The sequence below is a fragment of the Lacerta agilis genome, chromosome 2, assembly GCF_009819535.1.
Source record: "Lacerta agilis isolate rLacAgi1 chromosome 2, rLacAgi1.pri, whole genome shotgun sequence".
NCBI classification, from domain to species: Eukaryota; Metazoa; Chordata; class Lepidosauria; order Squamata; family Lacertidae; genus Lacerta; species Lacerta agilis.
In genome coordinates, this window is record NC_046313.1 from 65,366,055 (window position 1) to 65,378,388 (window position 12,334).

The 12,334-nt window shown below is 47.9% G+C and overlaps 1 protein-coding gene across 3 annotated transcripts in view; it reads left to right on the forward strand.

The window, feature by feature from the left end:
* Positions 1-12,334, forward strand: part of FGFR4 (fibroblast growth factor receptor 4) — a 47,732-nt gene that overhangs the window by 17,989 nt on the left and 17,409 nt on the right. Inside the window, exons 1-2 of one of the 3 annotated variants that reach the window (XM_033140440.1) lie at positions 7,438-7,753; positions 9,152-9,292. In XM_033140440.1, coding sequence (XP_032996331.1) covers positions 9,199-9,292 — 94 coding nt within the window. In that variant the 5' untranslated portion in view covers positions 7,438-7,753; positions 9,152-9,198. Of the gene's footprint in view, positions 1-7,437; positions 7,754-9,151; positions 9,293-12,334 lie in introns of those variants that run through there. The other 2 variants (XM_033140439.1, XM_033140437.1) reach the window with 2 other exon arrangements.

Consider the following 12,334-nt stretch of genomic DNA (forward strand, 5'->3'; position numbering starts at 1 on the left):
GGGTCCCATATCCAACCTCCTGTGTCCGCTGACCCATGTGTGTCCCCTCCCTGAGCTGCAGTTTATGCTCAGCCCTTCCCCTTCCCCCTTTCTGTCCTTTGCTGGCGTGATCCTTGAGGTAGGGATTGTGTTTGGCTTTCTTTGTAGCATGCAGTGCCCTGCCACTTGAGTGCCAATCTCAGCGGAGGCCCCTCGGAGCTGCCATAATGTTTGTTAATAATAATAAAGCGCCGCTTGTGTTGAATTGCTTTCTGTGTGTCAGACCCCTACTGGCAGCTCAGCACTTCCTGTGGGATCAGAGCAAAACCAAGCATGGGCTCGGATTGCCCCAGGGCAATGTATGTGGCTTTTATGAAGAACGTGATTTGCATAACCCATGGGGTAATTTGCATTGTAAATCCACGTTGCTCTCAGAGCTAGTGGACAATGCAAGCAAGCAACAGGGCTATGCTGGAATGCAGAAGGCAGCCTCAGAACAAGGCCTGCAAGCTTTGCTGTCCGGACGCGATGGAACTTCCAGCAGCAAACACAAGCCCTGGAGATGAATATGAGCACATTATACGCTTCTCTGCCTCTGTTATTTCTCTGCCTAATTACACAATCCCCTCTGCCTCCTATCCATGTCCATCAGGCAGCTGCTGCAGTTCAGGACTCACATCAAGAAAGCTCTTAACTTCCAGAAGACCCAGAAACGTTTTGCTCTTTAAAAAACAACAGCAGCAAGGGCTTAAACCTGTTAGAAGCAGTTGATGGGGGACAGCACAAGATGCAATGCAGTTTTGCCACTGACTCCATAGCCCATGTTTAGCAGCACATTTTTACTAGCAAAAGGATTACGAGGAACAAAGAACTCTCCGGGCAGAGGTTTTTTTGGGTTTTTTTTTAAGTTTTAAAGTGCTGGGGGTTGCAAGTCAATTTAGTCTCACCTGGAAGTGTTTTCCCCCTTAATCCCAGATGACTGCTCTTATTTACTCAATGGTGAAAGAAGCACATGACAACATTGGGTACTCAGAGGCATTATTACGATTTTTATGCATGTTCCAGAGTTAAGCCCTGGCTGCAGATTCCAGGGCTAAGCCCTCTGGCCCCTTCAGGGAGGCCAATATCACACATTTAGGCTGGAGGGTCTAGAAGAAGGGGGGGGTATTTTCCTTCTCTCCTTTCCCCCAACAGGCTTCCTCTCAGATAAAAATCACTTCATATGTTCTATAATTCCGCCATGGAAGGCAATTCTCCTTAGAAAGGAGGTTAAAACCTACACGTGGATTGCACAAAATGTCAGGGCTGAACCTGCAGGGTCTTCAGTGCATGCACCTTGATGACATTCAGCTCTTATCTCTCATTTTCATTTGATCTGAGGGAGTCAGTCAGAAGTTGAATGGCTCCTTGGTAGCTAGGAAGGACTGGATGGGACTGAGCAAGCTGAAACTTAATCCAGACAAATCTGAAATGCTGTTGCTGGAAGAACCATCTGCCATAGGTTTGTGTTTACACTCTTGAAAGGGGTTCTGCTGCCTCTGAAAGATCAGGTTCATAGCTTGGGGGTTACTCCTTGGCCTGGCGCTCTTGTTAGGCATGCCAGTAGTGTTAGTAGTGAGGGGTGCCTTTTCCAAGCTTTGGCCAGTTCGCTGTGACCTCTCCTGACAATGTCAGACCTTGCTAGAGTCATTCATGCCCTAGTGACCTGCAATACACTTTCCATAGGGCTGCCCTTGAAAATGCATTTGGGGACTGCAACTAGTGAAAAATGCTGCTGGTGGGATGTTGACAGGTGTTAGGCACTAAGTCTATTGCACCAGTTTTCTGTGACCTGCATTGGCTGCTGAGTTGTTTCTGCACTCATTTCAAGGTGCTGCTGTCAATCTTCAAAACCCTCAGTCACTTGGGACCTGTTTCACTGAAGGACAGCCTTCTTCCACCTGCACCAATCATCCCCCAGCTCAGGGTTTCCCAAAGTTGGGTCTCCAGCTGTTTTTGGACTACAGCTCCCATCATCCATAGCTAGCAGGACCAGTGGTGAAGGATGATGGGAATTGTAGTCCAAAATAAAGCTGGAGACCCAAGTTTGGGATACCCTGCCCCAGCTCTGCACCCCTCACAACTATGAGGCTTACTTGGCTAGGGCCTTTTCTGTCCTTTCCCCACCCTGTAGAAAGCCTTTGCCAAGTGAACTCCACCTTTAGATGGCTGGTGAAGACGTGTTTGTTTAAAAAGGCCTTTGGTTGAATATTTCCTCCTTAGGGTACAGTATTTGGATCTTTCCGTTCAGATGGCAGTTTTGTAATTATTATTGTGTTTTGGGTTTTCTGCTCATATTTTGATTTGTGGTTTATTGTGAATTGCTTTATATTTTGTAACGGTTGCTTCTGATTGTTAGCCACCTTGAATTCCCTTGGAAAAGTATGCCAGATGTCATTCTTAATGGTGATGAAGCTGTGCATGTGACAGAAAGGCACAAATGACCTCATGTTCCCAGGGTGTGTATAACCCTGCAGCTAAACAACAATAGCAATAACCTACACATGCAGTTGAGACTCAGTATTAATGTTTCATGCTGATTCACAGACAGGCACACCTAAAATTTGTAACCCATAATGTGATGGAGGCACTTGCACTTTCCCTCTTTCATAGAATCATGGAACTATAGAGTTGGAAGGGACTCTGAGATTCATCTAGTCCAGCCCCCTGCAATGCAGGAATATGCAGCTGTCCCATATGGGGATCAAACCTGCAACCTTGGTGGTTATCAGCACCACACTCTAACCAACTGAGCTATCTCTGTCTGAATACAACCCTTCCCTGATCTCAGGAGGGTGTAAAGGGGAGGAGGGCCTCTTCCCCATATTATACCCCAGGTAAAACTATTGTGCCAGTTGCTCTCACCCTTTAAGAAAAGAAGAAAACCCAAGGAAGGCTGTGGGACAAGCAAGCTCACCCACTAAGCCCAAAGGCCAGAGTTACCTGGGGACTGGGGAGCCAAAGCTAATCTCCCCATTCTGGGAGCCTATTGACATGGAAAGCTTTGCCTGAAAAGGAGGATGCTCCACAGATGAAGATCTGCCCAGGAAGAATAGCTGGGGAGGGAGGGGGGAGTAGTTGCTTTGGAATGTGAGTTTGTTTGGATGCAACTTCACTTTAAGGGAGAGATTTAATCAGCAGTTTCAATAGCCCCTGTTCAGCATGGAAAACTGAGTTGGGAGACTGCCATTGCTGTTGATTAATTAGCTATCTTGTGATAGCTTTTCCATGACAAAACAGGGCAGGGGAGGGGCAGCTTGCCTCTGGCTCATTATATTAACCAGCCTTACTGTTCCCTCTGTGCTTCCATCTGCAGTTTGCCACCAAGAGACAATGGCTAATGGGCAAAGGCAGCAGCAGAGAGAATATTGGCAAGTTTCTGCAAAGGGTGTTTCCTGCAGCCAACCTGGAAGCATCGGAGCTGCTGTTGGATAGATTATGTATATCCCAAAATTGGGTCAATCCATCCAAGTTGTGCTTGCCAAGCAATGCAGTGCGAGTGTTGTAGGAAAAATGGGGGTTGGCTTTTACAGCCCAACTCCCCATCAAGGGACTCTGAGTCCCCCAAGTCCATGATTGGTCAGAGAAGAATGGATGGAGGCAGGATCCAGTGAAAGCAAAGCAGATTTTTATTTTTCTGTTACAACAGAGTTCCCCCCTTCCTTGCAAGGAGGTGAGTGAACAAGAACAAAGTGTGCAGGAACCTTTAAAGACTTTAGTCATTGCCCAACCCCTTTGCCAAGAACCACCCTAAAAACATCATACATGCATCACAGAAAGAGGCGGTCGACCACAAAAAAAATTGAGAGTTAGGCTTCTCTCCTGCCTGCCAAGATACCTGATAATGATTGCATTACCTGGGCAGTCTGGCCATTGTATTGAGATGATAAATACTTTAGTTCTTGAATCCAAGTCACAGGCCCACCCTATTCATACACAAAATATGCCATTCAGACAGGGTTTGAATGAAAGAACTATTGGGAAAGGTTTCTTCAAGGTATTTCCTTCTGCAGAAGAAATATTTAGAGTCACTAGGAGAGCCAAGATGTCTTTTTTGGGATTGTTCTGTGTGCTAAAATAAAGTGTAATTTCTCTCAGGAAGTATTCCTTAAATTTTGACGGGTGAAGGATTGGTTTTCTGTGGAGTGTGTGTCTGCTATATGTCTGCACCCTAAGTTTTTATAGCACAAGGAAGATGTGGGGTGAGAAATATGGATGGTTCATTGCTTAGCTGTTTGGGAAGAGCAATGAGGCAAATTCCTTCATGTGGATAACCGTCCCCACATTGTGATAACAAGCACAGACAATGTGGCTCCTCTGGAGGCTTCCTGGTGTGATAGAGCATCAGAGAAAGCCTCTGCTGGTGTTTTTCTTTTTCTTTTGAAAAGATTGTGTGTGGTGGGGGGAGGGCGGGGTCTGATAATTCACTGTCATCCCATTGTTTCCCTTTCCAAACATGCATCTGAATCCCAGATTATTAGCACCTGGCCATAGACCCCAAGTGTTGGATGGTTCTTACAGCTCAGCATATGAGACCATCTTTCTGGCCCACCATTGAAAGCAGTTAGTTTGGTGAGTACCATAGAATCCCAGAGTTGGAAGGGACCATGAGGGTCATCTAGTTCAACTCCCTGCAATGCAGGTACAGTGGTACGTCAGGTTAAGAACTTAATTCGTTTTGGAGGTCCGTTCTTAACCTGAAACTGTTCTTAACCTGAAGACCACTTTAGCTAATGGGGCCTCCCGCTGCCGCTGCGCCGCTGCCATCCAATTTCTGTTCTCATCCTGAAGCAAAGTTCTTAACCCGAGGTCCTATTTATGGGTTAGCGGAGTCTGTAACCTGAAGCGTCTGTAACCCCGAAGTACCACTGTATCTCTCTGGTCCACTGCTGAAAGTGGTTAGGTTGGTGAGTCTCTAGAGAATCATAGAATTGTAGAGTTGGAAGGGACCATGAGGGTCCTGAAATGCAGGAATCTTTTGTCCAACGTGGGGCTTGAACCCATGCCCCTGAGTCTCATGCTTTACTGACTGAGCTATTCCAGAAGCGCCACGGACAGGGACTTCTTTCTGGTAGCCCCCCATTTCTCTGCAGCTCTCTTTCTAGGAAAATTCATATGCACCCCTCTCCATTGTCCTTTAGCACCACACATAATACTTTTTATATTTAAAAAATCCAGTCTGCACATGGATGATTTTATGGTGGTTGTGTTTAAAGAACTATTCTCCATTGCTGCTTTAACATTGTAATTTCCTCCCTGTTATTTTGTGTAACAGGAATAGTAATTTTTTTTTTAAAAAAAAAAACTGATTTGTTTGAATCTGCCTTGGAAGGGTATATTCTCCAAAACGTGGGGTAGGAAACCATTAAAAATAAGGCTTTTGGTGGCAGCTAACCATGAAGGCACTGTTCAGCCTCCACTGTCGAATGCGGTATGTTTCTGAATGCCAGGTGCTGGAAATCACAAGTGAGGAGAGGGCAGTTGTGCTCAGGGACTGCATTTGGCTTTCCCATAGGCATCTGGTTGTCCACTGCAAAAAGAGGATGCTAGACTAAATGGGTCATTGGCCTGATCCAGTAGGCTCTTATGTTCTTTTTCAAGCATCATCCTCTCAGTACATGCCCATGAGAATCAAAACAATTTTTGCCCAGTCCAGATTTTGAATGAAGGGATAATGTGTGCTGCCAGAAACAAAGATATTGGTAATGTTGTTGTATGGAAATATGCACTAATCAATCAATAAATTTTAAACAACAGTGTGATGCAGCAGCAAAAAAGCTAATGCTATTCTAGGCTGTGTCAACAAATGTCTAGTGTCCAGATCAAGGGAGGTATTGTTCAGCCGACTCCCTCAGGAGGTTGTGGGCTCTCCTTCCTTGGAGGTTTTAAGCAGAGGTTGGATGGCCATCTGTCATGGATGCTTTAGCTGAGATTCCTGTATTGCAGGGGGTTGGACTAGATGGCTCTTAAGGTCCCTTCCAACTCTACAAATCTATTATTCAATTTGTGATCCTGTAGATCAGGGGTGGGGTACCTGTGGCCCTCTGGATGATGTTGGACTCCAAATCCCATTAGCCCCAGCTAGCATGGCCAAATGGCAAGGGATGATGAGAGCTGAAGTCCAATAATATCTGGGGGAGGTTCTCCATCCTTGATGTTGGTTAGAGGTATATCTCACAATACCACTTTAAGAAAGAAGGCCCAAGGCTTGAAGGTAAAAAACCACACTTTCTACTCCCAACTAAGCTAGACATGGTTGCTTATATTGTAGCTGTAATAATGGGGAAGCATTCTTCACACGCTCTGAGACACAATGCTCTTGTGTGTGTTGAGCTCTGCACTAAAACAACTTCTATGCATCTTTCCCCCACAAGAACTTACTCTCCCAGCCCTTCCTTGCCAAGGCCTAGAATTCCTGGTTGGGTTACAGAGGGTCTTGCAGAAAGAATCAGTTAGCTGTGTCCATGTGCAGCTGTCTGCGTACAGATTAACCATTTGCTTCCCGGTAACTGCAGCTGCTTCCAAGTTCCCATAATGATTTTTGGCTTAACGTGCGACAAGTCATCTCTGACACATCCTCCCACTAAGCTAAGTGTAGTTAATTGGGTCCAAACTTTATGCAGCGTTCAGAGACATGCTGGCCTCCTGGCATCAAGCTGAGAAGCTTCTTTTCTGTGTTGCCTCTATCTCTCCAGATGGGATAAAACTCATGTTTCTCACAAGCAGCAGATAACAGGTGTAACTCTGATCCTGCTTACCATCAGACCTAGAAACTTTATGGAGTTGGTAGGTGGAATCTGGCTATTACCAGCACCCTTAAAGAAAGACAAAAGAATCGAATTTATCTCCCCTGCTTAATAAAAAATCATGCAGCTGTGAGTTCCACAGGTAGAACTCCATTCTGCCTACAAATGCAAGCTCTTGCTTTTTTGGCGACCAGTTAAGAAATGCTTTATTGAATGTACACCAGTGCACAATCCTTTTTTTGTTTTTTGTTTTGCCTCTCCCCGCCCCACCCCCGTCGGGTTCCATGGAGTTTTAATTATTTTCACACCCATCCCCGCGCAGAATTTCTGTCTTCAGAGAGGGCACCCCCGTCCTCTCCACGACGCGCTCCTTGTGAGCAGGAGTTTAATGAGTGGTGTCTCCAGTTACCGCTGCCAGCAGAGAGGAAGCAAAGCCCCGGCAGAGAATGAACTCCGCTTAATCCCCTTTGCCGGAGCTTTGGGGGGAGAGAATTTAGCTAATGTGAGTGTGAAAAGGCCCTGGCGCTGGCAGGGGAGGGCGCAGGGGGAGGGGAGGGGACAGGGGCGGGGCGGGGCCCCTGCGACCCTCCCCCTCGGCCCTGGCTCTTTTCGCGGCCCATTGTTGGCTCCGAGCGGGCCGGCGGCGCGCGGCGCGGGGGTGTAACCTGAGAGCTTTCGCTACAAAGTCCCCGCGCCTGTTGCTGGAGCCGACAGAAGGCGCGAGGGCTGCAGGCGGAGAGAGCCGAGCGCGGCCGGGTTGATCGCTCCCACGAAGCCGGCGAAGAACGTTTGTGGAGCCCGCCGCGCTCGGCCGTCGGATTTATTCTTCGGCCGCTTTCCGCGGGACTCTTCGGCACTGGTTAGCGAGGGAGGGAGTGGAGGAGCCTTGCACCCTTTCCCAGCCGGCTTGCCCAGCGAAGGATGGAGCCCGGGCGGAGCGCGCCGCAGCACAGAGCCGCGGGACAGCGCTGAAGCTTTGGCGGCAAGAGGTGAGGTGGGTTCCGTCTACATTGACCGCTTCGGGGCTAGGAATGGCCCCCGGGGAGAGAGATCCGGGTCTCTTGTCCGCCGCGACCCAGGAGGCTCCCCGGGGTGTGGCGGGGCAAAGGGCTACTCTCCCCGCGCCCGGGGAGGCGATGGACTTTGACCGGGAGGGTCTGTAAATCTGTTACCAAACTGTCCGGGTGCGCAGAGGTTCTTTTGTGGCTCGGATTAAAGATTAAGCTGCCCCCGGGAGCCTGTTCTCAGGCGCTGCTCTCTCCACTCGCACCACGTACGCTCCTTTCCCAGGGAACAGGCGCCCAGATATGCAGGTTGCACTCAAGACACCCGTCCATAGGCGCGGCGCACTCACACCGTTCACACCGACACGCGCACCCTGGACGCGCCTACCCATCCGCGCCAATCCACGGCCGCAAGCGCAGTTGGAAATCTTGCGTTAATTGAACTGGGCTTGTGCTCCTAACCGTGCCCTCGAACCTCGTGGCTTTAGACGGCACTTTTAAACCGGCTTCTTAACTTTCCTTTGGACTGTATGCTGTGTGCAGCTGGGCAGTGGAAGTGCCTTTACGTACGCACGCTCCGGCCGTGAGTTTAGTACCAATAAGCACCACGTGTTCAAACTTAAACTCGCTTTCGTCCTACACGATAATTCCTTTCGTTACCCCACTTTGTATTTTTTCTTCTTCTCCTCCCCACCCCATGGTTTGTTCTGCTCCTTGGGTCATTGTCAAAGTGCATGAGAAGGTTGTACCATTGAGATTTTGGGGAAGAAAGGAATAGGAGCAGGAGTTATTTATTTTTATCCATGGCAGGAACTCTCTTAAAATAACCTGGTGGACTTTGGCCATGAAGAGCCTCTGTGGTGCATCTCCCTGGGAGGCCACCTAATGCTCAAGATGAGGGTTGTAGAATTATAGTGCAATGCTGTAGGCAGTGTTCTATCCAGGAAATGAATTTGTTTCACATCAGCATCTCGTAGGAAGCTGCCTTTTTCTAGTCAGAACCATTGGTTCCTCTAGCTCAGTATTGTCTACACTGACTGGCAGCATCTCTTCAGGGTTTCAGATGGAAATCTCTTCTAGCCCTACTTGGTGCAGCTGGGCTTTACCACTGAGGTACAATGGCTCACGAGCAGGAGTGGGCATCTCCTGGGATTGTCGCAATCAGATTCTTCTGTGCTGATTGGCAAATCAACTCCCTCCTTCCAAAGAAAATGTCCAGCAGCCTGGAATGGCTACAGGTCCTGCTGTCTTAATAACTGTACCTCTCCCCCAATGTATTATTGGGAGTTCTTGATGGTTGTGGACATAGGATACACAATCGTTCTACACTGCGATGGAAAACTCAGAGGATGGAGTAACAACCCCTTTCCCTTCTCAATCTAGGCTTGGAGGATCCAAGTGGGAGCCGTGGGACAAGAAGAGACAACAGGATGACAGCCCTGCTGTGTGGCCTTCTCAGGTTCCTGGCAGTGGCAACAACATGTGCTTGGGCAGCTGCTTCTGCTGAAGGAACGATGGAGCCAGGTGAGCAGAAAGATTAGGGTGTTTTTTGGGTGCAAGAGTCAGGGTGGCCATCTATTCAGGGGCTATGACTGTTCAGCCTTTATAGGACACTTTTCATTTTCTGAGGCTTGTATGGTCTTCTGTGTTTGCCAGTGACATGAGAATACAGAGAGACCCATGGCAAGATGGAAACCAGCCCTCCCACATCCAATACACCATCTACACTGGCCTAAGCCATGTTATACCTGTAGTGCCTCAATGTGTTGCAAGCCTGCTCTCCTCTAACCTGCTAGCCTTAAGTTCTCTGTGTGATCAGCACATCCACCCTATTCTGGTGTGGTGTGTGTAGGCGGCGGCATCAGCTTGGAATCCACAGTGCTTTTGAGTTCCCAGCTTCTTCCTTCCTTCCCTCCACCCCTTCCTTGCGCTTACACAGAGCGCAGGCAGCGGTGATGGCTGCAGAGTCGAAAGTACATTTTGAAAGGCTGTCCTTGTGCTGGTGGAGGGGGCACAAAGAGCGCTCACATAGGTGTTTGCTTTGTGCTCCAGCGTATAAAGAGATCCCCTCCTCAAACAGAGACTACTTGTACATTAAGGCACAATCTAAATACCAATTTCCTCCAGATTAGCCCGAATTCCCTGGGAACACTGTGCAAGGGAAGGGGAAGATTTTTCCATAGTAACCAGCCTGTGAGAGCAAGGTCTTGATAGGGCCTAATTTCCCCTTGGCTGCCCTGGGTGTCTCTGTCATGTGCTTTCCTGCTTTACAAACCAGGACTCTGTAGCACCATAGCTCTCCCTTGGGTCTAGTTTTATTTTCCCCCTCCTGATTGTCTAGTCCTTTATTCTGTTTATCAGTTTTAAATAGGTAACTACAAGACGGAGCTAAGCGCAGCCGAACAGCTGTGTATGGATTTGTGTATGATGGGAGTATAGTACAAATACGTTGTTAGACATATATAGCAGGGTTGATGTCGCTTGTACAAGTTGTCTGATCTGGTGTTTTGTCAAAATAACTGTAGTTGTTCTGCTTTGTGGATCCATTGCAAGGGAGCCAGACACACAATGCAGGCATTCCACTTGTCAGATAAACCCCGTAATAAAGGCAACATTTGGAATTTGTGTAGTTTGGTTTTGTTATTTGGCCAATGTGGTCTGCGTTTTTTATGACTGGCCCCTTCGAGTAACCAAATTTGCCAGGACTGCTGATCCTTTGGTATAGCTTTGTACTTTCAGCATCCCCTGGCAAAGTGAGGGTAAAATGCCATGCCAGGGATTTGGCATCATCCCTCATGCCTGAGAAAAGGCATTTATCCTGCTGTTGGCCCTGCCACCAAACAGACGGGGATATTGTTATTTGTGCCTATGTGCCCCTGCTCCTGCTGTAATGCTCTACCATCACCTACCTGGCTATCTGGGGAGTGGGCTTAAGATTAATTGTAGTAGTTGGCATATAGGCTATTCTCTGTATTCTATTTTAAGAAGGCACCCTATATACTGAAGAGAAAAAGGTGGGTGATGAAAAGTGGGGGTGATGTTCTGGACAGGGGCTTCAAATGCCTATCCTGTGTATTAGCACTTGAAATTCCTTTAAGCTAATTTGACCAGGTGCTTTTCCCAGGTGTCAGTATTTAGATTCTCTTAAGCGCTCTTCATGTACTACTCTTGTGAAGGAGGCAAGCATCATGAAAGTGGCTACAGGGTTGCATGTTTAGCCCCCCTCCCTAAAGTTTTGTGGTTTCTCCTGCCGTGTTGAACCATAAACGTCTGAAGTGGGAAGCCTGTTTGGCGTGTGAGGCTTCCCATGTGACCTAGAACCCCATGGTCCAAGGGCAGGCTCCCCTCACTTCTGATATTTATCCCCAGAGATAGGAGGAGCTGTGCCACACAGGGGACAGGGCCAAACATACAACCTTCCTTCACCCTTTGTGCAAGTTATACCTGCAGAACTGGGAGACTCCATATTTCTTCCTGACTTTTCTCATGGGGGCAAGAGGCCCACCAAACTGTTTAGAAGGATGCAGACCCTTCAGTAAATTAAAGTGAGCTATTCTCAAGTGCGATTTTGACAAAGGGTCCTCCAGATGGAAATCTTTTCCAGATTTGTTCAGGATGCAAACTTTGCTGTTTGAACACTCTTTGCCCTCTGAAATGCCACTCTGGAAACAGCCTCTGCTTGCTCTATGGGTCTCTTAAAAGACTCCTAATCAAACGGGCCCTGTATCTATTTAAAGCTCTCCTAAAGGTGGGGGCTTGCTTCCCTTCCAATCAGAATGGTTTTCTCGGTCTGAAGCCATATTCGTAGAAAACTCTTAAATTACCCTTGGCAATTACATTAAGTGCTTCGGTAGTAAAGAACAGCTGTGGGGAACATATTCTCTCCCCCCCACACACACAGGAGCACATTCTCAGGGTCAGTGATGAAGGCAAGCAAGCGAGATGACTACTCCAGGTAGCAATATTCACAAGGTTGCATTAGTTGCTGATTCAAAGCCTCCCAGTCCTGGTTGTGCAAGAGTTTCCCTAAATTGGGAATAGATGTGTCTATGGAGTCCCCCTACACACACCATTTTTTTCTTAGAAGTTTCCAAGCAGCATCTTACCCAGCTGCCATCGGAAGCTGCCCAGTATGGCTGTTTGTTTTAAAATGAAGAAGCCGCAAGGTTCAGGGTGGAAAGAAGAATCTTTGCTGTCCAAGATTTGCAGGGTTACCTTGGCCTCTGATGCTGCTGGAGGGACAGTGATGATGGATGTACAGTAAGAAAGAGCCAGTTCTCTGATAACTGCATTCTCACGGCTGTGTCTTCTGGTTGGCAGCATTTTCCTATCCCCACCTCCCTCCCAGAGCATCATGAAGAGAGGCCAGCATTCATCAGCTGGGAGGACCTAGCATCAGTCAAACTTGAGAGAATGGGTCTGGTTTGTGACTGAGCTGGTTCGAGGCGTTGTGGGGAGGGATGGGGAGAAGAGGGAGCTGGCAGGGCTCCCATGCAACCCAGGCTAACTTTGGAGGAGGAGGATGGGTCACCAAAGCAATTATAGTTCAAATCCAGGTTAGACAAA